We start from the raw sequence: 13,496 nt of genomic DNA on the forward strand, positions 1-13,496 counted from the left end.
ATCGATACTTACGGTTCACATTACATCAATAATTTAGTTCAAAAATAGCATGGGTGAGGGTGATTGGGAGCATGCTAAGATAGGAGGCTGACGGTAAAGAGATATAGCTCCTAATAACAGCTAAAGGGTTTCTGGGTATTTGAAACGCAAAGGGTTAAGACAGAAATAATAGATTTTTTCAAACGATCTCACTTAGATATTTTTTATAATAGATTTGAGTGGGCTTGATCTCAATCTGCTTGGTGGAAAGCAAGATGGGGCCTAAGGTGGTGCGCGCAAATTAAAATAGTAACAATTCACTTTTGCCTTAAAACATGATAATACTACACATAATTATGTGTCTTTACTCATGTTTCGCAATAAAAATTGTTTTACTGAACCAAAATATCCCTCTCGACATTCCAGCAAAGTGATAAACCACTCGTGCCCGGACACGATAGACGAGCGCGCCATCAACAAGAAGAACCTCACTCTGTACACCAAACACGAGAACTTGACGTTGGCGCTAGTGTCGTCGCAGGCCATTGGCTGTAACATAGTCAATATTGATGCGCACGACCTCGCCAAAGGTAAATTGATAAATTTTTAAATTGAGCCACTTCTGGATTTCATTAAAATTGTTCGAATCGTTGAGTATAAAGTCGCCTGCAGGCAAACATGACCCTCTACTGATAACAATCTTATCTAAATGTCAAATGAATAAATTTCAACACCTAATCTTTTAATTGTTTTTTTAGTAAAATAAATAGTCAATAACAAAGTTTATTACTTATTAAAAGCACGCAAGCAAGCAAAATTTTGTTACTGAGTACTTGACATAAGAAATTATAACTAAGAATTGATCATAATTTCTTATTTGATCCCGAAGTTTTACTCAGAAATATCAAGGTACTAGAAAACTCATTATCCCGTGCGATATTTGCAGGTAAACCACACTTGGTGCTAGGCCTGCTCTGGCAGATCATCCGCATCGGCCTGTTCAACCAGATCACATTGGAGCATTGTCCAGGGCTCACAGAGTTGCTGGATGACCAGGTATGTATTATGGGTATACATACAAAAAACGTGTTTTTTTTTATCAATATTAATAACGGTAACAGCTAGACGCTTAAAATTTTCACAGAATACAATTTACATAGAATAGAACAGAATAGATTTATTTTCAAAATTGGATACAAGGTATCACTTATTGACGTCACATAACTTAAATCTAATTATAACTACTACTGCTTCCAAAGCGCATGTGTAGAAGAAGATGTACTATTTACAGGAAAATGTCCCTGTAAATATGTAACCTTTGTAAAATAGACGTTATATATATTTTTATTGATCAACAGGAACGTATCGAAGACCTCCTGGCCTTATCACCAGAAGCGATCCTCCTGCGCTGGGTGAACCACCAGCTGCAGAGCGCGGGCGTCACGCGGCGCTGCACCAACTTCCAGCAGGACGTGGCCGACTCGGAGATATACTCGTACCTGCTCAAACAGATCGCCCCTGACGACGCTGGGGTCACCCTGGACGCTCTCAGGGTAAGAATGTAGCCATATATTCCGATGTGAATTTATTTTGAAATATACTCTGAATTGCTCAAACAGATTGTGTCTGATGATGCTGGAGTCACCCTGTATTCTGATACGATTTATTTTGAAAAATATGTAGTAGCGCCATCTATTGAACAGTATTGATTAACTTTATGGATAACCTTAAAGTTTATACATACATATCATAATACACATTTAAGGTAGACACAGTTGACAGTCACGAATGCTGAAAGAGGTCACGTTTAATTGGATGGTTCATTAATGGAATTCAGATAAAGGGTTTCTAGCTCATAAGAATCTCATGTGTAATAAGATAAAAAAGAATAGGACTCCATCTCTTTCACATGGATGTCGAAAAAGGCGACTCAGGGATAGGATTAAAAGCTTGGTATTCTCCTTTTAGGCGATGGGCTAACAACCTGTCACTATTCAAATATCAATTCTATCATCACTCCAAACAGCTGAACGTGGACTTTCAGTCTTTTCAAAACTGTTGGCTCTGCCTCCCCCGCAAGGGATAAAGTCGTGATTATATGTATGCATAGCCTTTCTCTTATACCCATCCGGGTTCCCAAATTCGGTAGTGGTCTCTTACTATATACAATGAACGTTCCAGGAGCACGACCTCCTGCGGCGCGCCGAGCTGATGCTGCAGCAGGCGGCCAAGCTGCGCTGCCGCGCGTTCGTGGCGCCCGCCGACGTGGTGGGCGGCGTGTACAAGCTCAACCTGGCCTTCGTGGCCAACCTGTTCAACCAGCACCCCGCGCTCACCACGCAGCGCGCCGCCGAGGAGTACCACCAGCTCGACGAGACCCGCGAGGAGAAAAGTCAGTCGCATTCCTTTACACTTTTAGTGATAGCACATTCAAATGATCGCTGATCTTTTTGAACTCTGATTGTTGTTAAAATCATTTCCTTATTCAGCCTATTGAATATACATAAATAATTGCTTATTGACGTAGAAAAAAAACATTTAATATAATTAAGTAATTTAATGTAGAACGTTTATAATTTCCATTTGTTTGTAAAGTTTTTATTGCACATAAAAAAGAATTATAACAAATTACAGAACAGTCATTGGATTAAGAAGAATATGTACAATGGCAAACTTATCCCAATTGGGATTTCTTTCAATCAAAACCAAAATTAGTCTTTGTTTTAGATAATACTACTTATTTCAAATGAGGGCAGCATTGTGCCGTTGAAAATGTGAAATGGCTCTTAAGTAATAAGTCTATGATTGACTGATGAACAAACTACAGGTTAAAATACTAGTCGAAAGAAACTAATAAACCGAGACTGAAGTAAAAGATGAATTTCAGTCATATAAAAAAATATTACTTCAACAAAAACGTTAACACAATTAGTAGGTAATAACTTTTGTAAAAAGAGAATCGCCTCCAATCGTTATCCTTTTTTTTGAAGTCGGTTAAATTACTCTAACCTTCTTCTAAGTGTGATAAACACTTTCCTGAAAAACCACATCGATATCGTTTAAGCGAAACGCGAGACAATAGGGGATATGCATAAAATTTTAAATGGCCTAAAGTATTTTTTTCTCGAATACTTATTACCGTCATATTATAATCGAAAGGTTTTTTTTTCATTTACTTATTATTTAAACCCCTAAATTATTATCCAAAAAGTGCAAAATAACGGCGCGAAATTCAAGATAGCAAAACGCGCCACCATTGGTCGAACAAAATGTGACGTCATGCGGCACAACATTGAATTTATCGGTATCGAAGCTCCTATTGTGTAGTGAGAAAAATAAATATTTAAAGCTGTTTTCTTGTGCTGATTGTAGTGGAGTTTAGTTTAGATTAGTAGTAAATGTAGAACGATGACTGAAGCTGGTTTTGTCAAAGCACAATCGGACAATCTACCGAAAATAGATGCATTTATGATGACATCATATTTTGCATCAAATCCCGATTTTACGAGCGCAGAGATCAGAGGAGTGAAAGCTGCAAGGTAATTATTTTGTTACATAAAATATTTTAGCACATAACATGGATTTTTATTAATAAATGCATACAGCAGTTCACTTATAATACACCAAAACATAACCTATACATATCCAGTTGTCATTGCTCTGAAGCTTATATTTTTACGTCTACAGGATAATAATATAAGTACAGTACATGTTATATTATTGAAGTTCACTCAAGTATAATAACTTTGACTTTGTGTGTATCTGAGATATATATATTAATGATTTAATTTCTATAAATTGATATCCTGATTTACGTCGACTGTAAATATAAGTTATAATATAATATAATAAATAAAGTTTTTATTAAAGTTATACAGGTCAGTACCTGTTCAGTGTAAAAGTTCAGTAACTTTTTTAAACTAGGTTAGGTTAATTTTAAACCGAATTTTCTAATGTTTAATAGCTAATGCAAAACGTACTTTTTACTAATTCACACTATGCTGTACCTAAATAAAGTATACTTACGTTAAAATGATCTTCACAACAATATAAACGCGATTTAGGAGATACATTATCCCTTCTCATCACCTTACACCACAGTTTTCGTATATTCGCATCGTCTGGAATACGAAAAAACAATTTGTCTGGTGTTTTTCGAGTAGTATTTGTGCACTTTGGTACTATACAGTACTTATAAGATGCCTTTTTGGCTTCTTCCATGTTTTTAAAGTTATCAATACTGTAAATAAGTACGAAGTAACTGAAAAGTTCACAGTAAATAAACACTGAGAGTGCCGCGTGACGTCACGCAAAGCGCGCGCAAAATGACGGCGTTTGAACTGCTCAAATAAATTCAAAGTTTTAAATTTCATTTTGAAAAATATCTAGACTTTTTTGAAGCTTAATTATATTTTTTTCTACATTACAATGAAGTAAAATATTGATTTATGACAAAAAAAAAAAAAACATGAATATCCCTATTGCTTTTTGTTATTTTTACAGCAACCATATTTTTTTTTTCTTTGACAGCGGTTAAAAATAAAATATATTTGTTGCAGCGTACCGCAACTGGATGAACTCGATGGGCGTGGCGCCGCACGTGAACTGGCTGTACTCGGACCTGACGGACGGGCTGGTCATCTTCCAGCTCTACGACATCATCAGGCCGGGCATCGTCGACTGGAAGAAGGTATTCTACGGTGATATTTTATTCAGTATCATAGTGTTTTATTCATTACTAGCGACCCGCCCCGGCTTCGCACGGGTGCAAAATTCGGAAAAAATTATACATAAAAACCTTCCTCTTGAATCACTCTACCTGTTACAAAAAACAGCATCAAAATCCGTTGCGTAATTTTAAAGATTTAAGCATACAGACAAACAGACTAAAATAGCGACTTTGTTTTATACTATGTAGTGATAGTGCCGTGTAGTTACCGGCACTTAAGAATATAACCATCCCATCTCTTAAATGGATGTCGTAAAAGGCAACTAAGGGATAGGTTAATGAAGTAGCAAAATGATGGGTTAGCAACCTGACACTATTTTAATCTTAATTCCATCATAAGACCATTCAGCGGAATATGGCCTTTCAGTCTTTTTGAGAATGTTCCGCTTTCAAAGCGTCAGTACAGAAGAAGCGGTAACCAACTGCACTCCAGCATTTTCTTCAATAAGACTATAGAAATAAAAAAAAAGTGTTATTTTGAATAAATACATACATACACATGATCACGTCTATGTCCCTTGCGGGGTAGACAGAGCCAACAGACTTTGAATAAATACTACTTACATATAGTCATATCCCTTATGTATCCTATTTTGAAAATAAATCTCATTCTATTAAAAATAATACCTTCTCTCCTGAGGGGTTGGCAGTCCCTCCATTTGTCCACTTGCCACAGCAATTGCTGTATACATATTTTTTTTTCGCTTCATCCACACTCCAGTGATACTAACGAAGACTATTCCAATTTCAAGGTCCACCGTCAATTCTCCAAACTGCGCAAGTTCATGGAGCGGCTGGAGAACTGCAACTACGCCGTGGAGCTGGGCAAGAAACTGGGGTTCTCGCTGGTGGGCATCGCCGGGGCGGACATCAACGAGGGCAACGCCACTCTCACACTGGGTATGTACTTGTTAAAGACTAGCTGTGCCCGCGACTTGGTCCGCGTGGAATAGTTATTTTGGGCATCATTGAAGCACTCAAGGATGATTAATTTTCTCCGTGTTTTTTTTTTCACATTTTCATTTATTTCTTTGCTTCTTATTGTTGCAACGTGATGTTATACAGCCTAAAGTTAAATCCTCGAAAAATTTTCTATTCAACGCGAAAAGAATTTTTAAGTAGAACCAGAAGTTCCTGAGATTAGCGCGTTCAAACAAACAAACTCTTCAGCTTTATAATATTGGTGTAGATGACATATAATTTTATATAGTGCCGTGTGGTTCTCGGTACAAATTAAAAAAAAATGCTCTTTCCCATCGATGTCGTAAAAGGCGATAAAGGGATAGGCTTATAAACTTGAGATTCTTCTTTTAGGTGATGTGCTAGGAACCTGTCACTATTTGAATCTCAATTCTATCATTAAACCAAACAGCTGAACGTGGCGTATCAGTCTTTTAAAAATTGTTTGGCAAGTGATATAGTCTTGATCATACATACATACATGTATGTATGTAATTTATTATACCACCCATGCAAATGTTAATATAATATAATAATAATATATACGGGACAAATTACACATATTGAGTTAGCCCCTCGTAGTAAGTTCGAGACTTGTGTTACGAGATACTAACTCAACGATACTATATTTTATAATAAATACTTATATAGATAAACATCCAAAACCTAGGTCAATCAGAAAAAGTTATTTTCTCATCATGACCTGGCCGAGATTCGAACCCGGGACCTCCGGTGTCACAGACAAGCGTATACCGCTGCGCCACAGAAGCCGACAATTATAATATAATTTAATATAGTGCCGTGTGGTTCTCGGCACCGTGATATAGTCTTGATTATTTGTATGTAGTATGTAATTCTTATACCACCCGTGAAAATATATATATAAATGTTTTCAGCTCTGATCTGGCAGCTGATGCGGGCGTACACGCTGTCGGTGCTGACGCGGCTCGCCAACACGGGGAACCCCATCATCGAGAGGGAGATCGTGCAGTGGGTCAACAACAAGCTGGCCAGCGCCGGGAAGACCTCCAGCATCAGGAGTTTCCAGGTAGGCACACGTCTCAATAGGTTCCCAACAAAAAAAAATTACAAAATTGTTCTTTATCAATTTTGTTGATTGAAAGTTTTTTAGTCTGTTAGCAAATCGACGATGTTCCCCGATTACAAAATGTACGATTTTTCTGACTTATGTCGAAAACGCTTTCGCTTTTGTTGCCTTGGAAGGTGGAAACAGACATACATATAATCACTAAATAATCAAGGTTGTTAGCCCATCACCTAAAAGAAGAATCCCAAGTTTATAAGTCTACCCCTTAGTTGCTTTTAAGGACATCCATCGGAACAAGATGGAGTGGTCTTTTTCTTTTTTTTATTGGTGCCGAGAATCACACGGCATTGTAAGATCTAGTGTCAATTTTTTTTTTATAAAACTTGTCTGTTTTGAGTTTGTTTGTCACATTTGAAATGTTGTTATATGACCTCACTAAAAGTAACATGTTTCATTTCCAGGATGAAGTTTTGGCGGACGGCAAAGTGGTGATCGACCTGATCGACGCCATCAAACCTGGCTCCATCAACTACGATCTGGTGCTGCCTGGAGGCAACGAGGAGGTAAATATCAGTTTCTATGCATTACTTTTTTCAAAAAGTTTTATGAGATGTATGTATTTACGCACAGCCAGTAAAAAATATATATTATCTAGTGACACCACGTCACAAGCACTTTTCAGTAAGTGAATTTAATTCAAATATTCATTTTATGATTTCACATACATATAATCACGTCTGTATCCCTTGCGGGGTAGACAGAGCCGATAGTCTCAAAAATACAATGGACCACTTTCAGCTCTTTGGCATAACGCTAAAATTGAGATTCAAATAGTGACAGGTTGCTAGCCCACCGCCTCAAAGAAGAATCTCAAGTTCACAAGCCTATCCCTAAGTCGCCGTTTACGACATACACGGAAAAGAGATGGTTTGGTCTCATTCTTTTTTGTTATTGTTGACGGGAACCGCACGGCACGGCACGTCAGATTTCATAAAAATATTTACATACATACATACATGTGCCGTGTGGCTCCCGGCACCAATCCAAAAAAGAATAGGACCACTCCATATCTTTCCCATGGATGTCGTAAAAGGCGACTAAGGGATAGGCTTACAAATTTGGGATTCTTTTTTAGGCGATGGGCTAGCTAGCAACCTGTCACTAGTTGAATTTCAATTCTATCGTTAAGCCGAATAGCTGAACGTGGCCATTCAGTCTTTTGAAGGCTGTTGGCTCTGTCTACCCCGCAAGGGATATAGACCTGACCATATGTATATCCCATGCGGGGTAGACAGAGCCAACAAGTCTTGAAAAGACTGAATAATATAATAAAATAAATCTGATAATTTGTAATAATTTTCAGGAGAACCTGGCCAACGCTAAATACGCCATATCGATGGCGCGAAGGTGCGGCGCGCGGGTGTACGCGCTGCCCGAGGACATCACGGAGCGCAAGCCCAAGATGGTGATGACGGTGTTCGCGTGCGTCATGGCGCTCGGCTACATCCCCGACGCGGCTGGCGGCCAGTAAGTGGGGGGGTTGGAGGAATGATTAAAATGATGATTGAGAGTCCGCCCGTGTTTTTGAGTAGAGTTATAGTGAATAAGTTGTTATTGTCACGTGTGTGTGTGTGTCCTTTGAGGAGTGGACGCCGCTTGTGGTCTTGAAGAGTGGAACGGTCACGTTCAGCTGTTCGGCTTTATGGAATTGAGATTTAAATAGTGACAGTTTGAATGCTCACCGTCTAAAGTTTTTTTAGTCTTTTCCTTAGCCGCCTTTTACGACATCCAATGGGAAATGTATGCAGTGGTCCTATTCTTATTTCGGGAACCAAAGGAAAATTTTGTTCCTTAAAACTAGCGAAAAAATAAAACTTGTAGATCTCAGTGGATTATGTGAGGTCAGTTAAAAGAGGTACTTACATTAAATCCCGCCTCTTTTGGACCACACATATTTTCGACTTACCTCGGTCCCTACATCATTCATTCCGTTCATCAGCATTCACGTTTAGTGAATGTGGATTGGTATAAATGGTTGTTCTAATTTTAAGAATTTGTTCAATTAATAGTAGGTTCTTTTTTCTGCCTTTTTTTAAATTTTATCTTTACATATATATTTTACCTCCTCTTTGCTCCTTGCGGGATGGTCGGGGTCCTAATTTTGATCAAAAATGTTTTAAAATTTTAATAATTACATGAATTCATTATATTATGCTCTACTAAAACACGGGTCACAACGTTTGTATTTATAATGTTTGTAGAAAAGCAATAATAAAAGGTTAACATCCGATTGAGTGCAGGTTCGATTCTCGAATTGATATTTTTAAAACAACCCACCTACTGGTACAAGTTATTTAAGAATTGAGAGTATTTTGAAAAGTTACAAGATTTTGAAAGCGAACTATCAGTCATTTTAAGTTTAACAATTTGTTTTATAATCAATTTCAAAGATATGTAATTGTTGTCGTTTTTAAACTTAAATTTTCATAAAAATTATGTTATTGATTAATGGAAAATATGTAGACATTTTTGATAAGTCAATACACATTTCTAAGGCCTCGAATCTAATAATAATGATTTAATTATAAAATCTGCCTGATAGTTCGTGTCTGTGGAGCCAGTACATTCCATTGGTATTTTGGTAGCACTTGGTGATGGATTTTGTATAAGATTCACATTGCACGACACTTTGCTACTTTGTGCTTAGAATTTACATTTTTAGTTAAATATTTTTTTTTATATAAAAAATAACTTTTGAAGGCAATGCCAAAAAAAGGTCATGATCAAAATTAAATTGAAATATTTTAATATTTACGGCGATATTAATGTAAATTCTGCAAAAAAATTATAATGAAACATTTCATCGAAATAAATGTTCTTGCTGAGAGACGAAACAGGACACTTAAATAAAAATATAAATTCTCCTTTCTGTAATATAATTATTTCTTTTTCTTTTCTATACGACTATAGGTTTATAAGTCCAGTGCATAGTGTCCGTGTAAATGTGACAGCTGTTGTTTGTGTTGTGTCGTCGCTAGCTAGGTGGGGACTTATTGTAATATGTGTACGTAAGTGTAACATTAATGTAACTTATTTAACGTTTAGACAGCCCGCGCGGCCTAACGACTAACTGGCTAAATTAGTACTTATGAAGAGTTAGTATTATCATGTGTCAATGTTTTTATACATTTTTTTACAACGAACGACAATCATTTTGGATCAATCGGTTATTGAAAACGATTCTGTCATAGCTTTTAAATAACGGTCTAAAACTTTTTGTAAAAACAAAATGGCGATATTTCTTTTATAATAGAATCGTTAACTATAATCGATTATGTAAGATTTATAATAAGTACCAATATTATAATCATGAAAATTATACATATAATTATTAAGATATAATCATTTTATGTATCGACGAGTCATATTCGTATTTAAATATATGAATCATTTAAGTTGTAGTGTGTTCGTTCTTAAGATTATTTTTGGCTTCCAAATATCTAAAGTTGACATTCTTAAGAGTGTGTATATTGTGTTGTTTTTGGGGTGATATTACACTGGATTTAGTTTCTAGTACGTAATTAAAATTGATATTTTGACTCATGAGTACAGTGTAATATGTCTGCGATCATACTGATGATTCAATATGATAAACCCCTATAAAATTCACAAGGTTGTAATGATTGTATATGCAAGCGCAAGTCAGTCGCCTACTACAAAATTTATCTTTCTTTTTTTGGTTGACTGTCCTACTTTTAGGACAAAATCTTAATAACGTAATTCTTACATTTTAACTGATCAATTAATCTAAGTTAAGATTCTTTGGAAAGTCTTCACAACTCTACAATTATATTTGACTAATACTATATCACTCATTGATCCCATTAAAAAGATACGAAATTCATATTAATCTGTTTCAATTACATGTGCGCAAGAGCGCTTATTGATTTGACGATAAATAAATCATGGCTAGTACGGTTAACTTGCGTTTGGGTATTGTGATTTCCGTATTTTGTGTGGGAATTGGCAATGTGAACGTGGAATTGTTTATGTGATAATTTGGACTATACAAACAGACAGATGTATGAGAGTATATGTATCACCTTACGATGCTTCGTGTTCGAGGTAGTTTGTATAGTTATTTCAAGCATCCCATACATAGTAAATACTATGCACATTATATATAATTATAAATACATTCCCCCCGCTATTTCGGCATTCCCCTCTTGCATTTCTGTCTCTTTCTCACTAGTTACGAAGTGTATATTATGTAATTGTAAGTTTTATATTGTGAAATATTTTTAGAGAGCTTCTCAGCTATTTTATTGACATTCCTCGCGAATACAACGATTTATTTTAAATCATATTTTTAATTGTAAATTTATATTTTGTTAGACATGTTTTTTAAAGATATTTTTATTAATTTAGATTTTATTCATTTACTCAAAAAAGTTCATAATCTGAATTTTAATTTCTAACATTGTGTCATAACTTATACGGTTGGAATCGGTATTTGATAAAACTGTATTTTTACGTTCCCTTCTGTATTTAGTGGTAACGCTAGCTGTCGCGAATGACAAATGTAAGCCTATGAATAAAATAAAACGGAATTGGTAAAACATTATGTCGTGCTTTTCTTTTCAACCTCACTCGCTTTCTTCAATAAATCGCAGCCTAGCTTTGCTGAAAGGTTCATAGAATGTTGCACCAGAACGAATTTTAGAATTAACGTATACAAAGGGCCATATCGAAAAGGATAACACCTCAAATCGTACTAAAGTTATATAGGTACTTTTCTTTATGGTCCACTGTACAAATTATAAATGTATATATAGTATGTATACACGCTGGAAGGCTTCATAAATATGTAAGTACCATATATTTCATGTTTACTACCTACATCTGTTTGGGCTTTGGGTTGTCTTCTTTGGAAGTTTTTGTTTGTCTGTCTGTGTCTATTGTGTGGCGTCCGTTGGGAACAAAAACTAAAACAAGCTCCTCTTTCTAAATCTACAGTCGAAACTGTTTACTTGTCAATTCTTCGCTTATTTCACAGGTAGCATAATTATGTACGTAAGTGAAAAGATGAGGTCTCTACCTGCCCCTCCGGGAAAGAGGCGTGATTTTATGTATGTATCTAGTAACTATTGACTCGAGTTGTCAACGTAAAAACCTAGAAATCCTGGGATAATCTGATGAATCATCAATTACTCAATGTTCTCAAAATAAATTACAATACACAATGTAGTTAATACAATTTAGTACCTTACAAAGTTACATTTTCCAACTTTTTCATTCTCAACATGGTGTCACTTACTGACATCGAAAATACGCAACTTCCTTTATAACCATTCTCACTCCTTATAGGACGCAAGTGGAACCTGAGTCAGAGCCCGTGGACTTCCTGGACGAGTCAATAGACTCTGTTGAGATCATAGAGCCGGCTGAGGAAGACTTCGACGACTCTGGCTTCGAGAGTCAGCCGGCAGGCAAGCCGCCTGTGCCGAGGAAACCGGATAACTTGGCGGCCTTAGCAAGACAAGTTGAATAGACTTTATAACTTAGATTAAGTCTAATTACCTCTGAAAATTTAAAGGCAATGTCATGCGAAAGTGTTCTTAGGTTTGATTATGAAATAGATAAATATATAAACAACAAGATGTGCTCTCAAAAAAGCAACGTTTACCCGTGGTCCCCTACGTTGTCCGGATATTTTTTCCCACAATTATTAAAAATATGGGTATATTTTTTTAATCAATATTCACAAAATTAGTGTTCAAAGGTGAGTTACTTTTCACTTTGGTAAATTATGAAGAAGGTCCGTATATTGCACTGTCAGGTCGCATGAACTACATGGACGTTGGGAGTCCTGTATGGAAACAATTAAGATTTACCCAAAATATATTGCCGAATAAGGCGTCGTCTTTCAAACCGTCGTTTCAGCGCGTAGTACAAACAGCATCTAGCTATATTACTTATAGTAAATAAATATTGCGTTTGTACTGCGTTCAATTTCACCGAACCATCATTAATTATGATGCTGTAAATATGAAAGATCAAATGACTACTGAAAACCATATTGTGGGCAAATGGCTCAAAAATGCCTGAAATTTTAGTTTCAATAGAGCGCTAGATAATTTACAACAGTAGATAGGTATTAAGTATAAATTTTTTAATTGTTTGATCATAACCATTTGAAATATTGAATATTTTCAAACTAATTTTATTATTTTATATTTTGAGTGCAATTATTATTTATGCTTAGTTTTAATTTCATACAACGCCATTCCACAAAGAAAATGTCTAATTTTCTATTTATTTTTAGTTTTATACTTTGTTTTAATTAAAATTTAGATAGATACAAGTATTTTTATATGGATTTTTAATACAAGAATTGTTAAACCTCTTTCGTTTTATTTTGGCTAGATCACCAACACCATTCATATGATCCTTGCGACCACGGCCATAGCGAAATACAAAAAGGGGGAAGTAACCTCTAAGACGCAATATTGTGGTCAAATAATTTTGTAGCGGGAGCGATGATTTGGGCCAAAAAGGGAACCATAAAGGGAAGATCTTTCTCCAGGCTAGGCGTGATGCCTGGGGAACCGCGGCTCAAATGATGCTAAGTTGGTGATTGTATTTATGCTCCAATCCATAATATAGCTGAAGACAGCAAATTCCGATAATACTAACATAATACAATAACGTTTCACGCGGTAGACAGAGCCAACAGTTTCTGAAGTACTGAAAGGCCACGTTCAGGCATGGCCTTACTAC

The 13,496-nt window shown here is 36.0% G+C and overlaps 1 protein-coding gene across 1 annotated transcript in view; it reads left to right on the plus strand.

Annotated features, from left to right (window-relative positions):
- LOC106137158 (plastin-2) overlaps positions 1-13,119 on the plus strand; it is a 44,994-nt gene extending 31,875 nt beyond the window's left edge. Inside the window, exons 6-15 of the mRNA XM_060951521.1 lie at positions 406-569; positions 926-1,035; positions 1,338-1,532; positions 2,161-2,371; positions 4,539-4,669; positions 5,461-5,608; positions 6,565-6,716; positions 7,178-7,279; positions 8,080-8,243; positions 12,084-13,119. Of these exons, the coding sequence (XP_060807504.1) occupies positions 406-569; positions 926-1,035; positions 1,338-1,532; positions 2,161-2,371; positions 4,539-4,669; positions 5,461-5,608; positions 6,565-6,716; positions 7,178-7,279; positions 8,080-8,243; positions 12,084-12,267 (1,561 nt within the window). The 3' untranslated portion in view covers positions 12,268-13,119. The remainder of the gene's footprint in view (positions 1-405; positions 570-925; positions 1,036-1,337; positions 1,533-2,160; positions 2,372-4,538; positions 4,670-5,460; positions 5,609-6,564; positions 6,717-7,177; positions 7,280-8,079; positions 8,244-12,083) is intronic.
- The last annotated feature ends 377 nt before the right edge of the window (positions 13,120-13,496 follow it).

Source organism: Amyelois transitella, chromosome 25 (assembly GCF_032362555.1).
Source record: "Amyelois transitella isolate CPQ chromosome 25, ilAmyTran1.1, whole genome shotgun sequence".
Lineage (NCBI taxonomy): Eukaryota > Metazoa > Arthropoda > Insecta > Lepidoptera > Pyralidae > Amyelois > Amyelois transitella.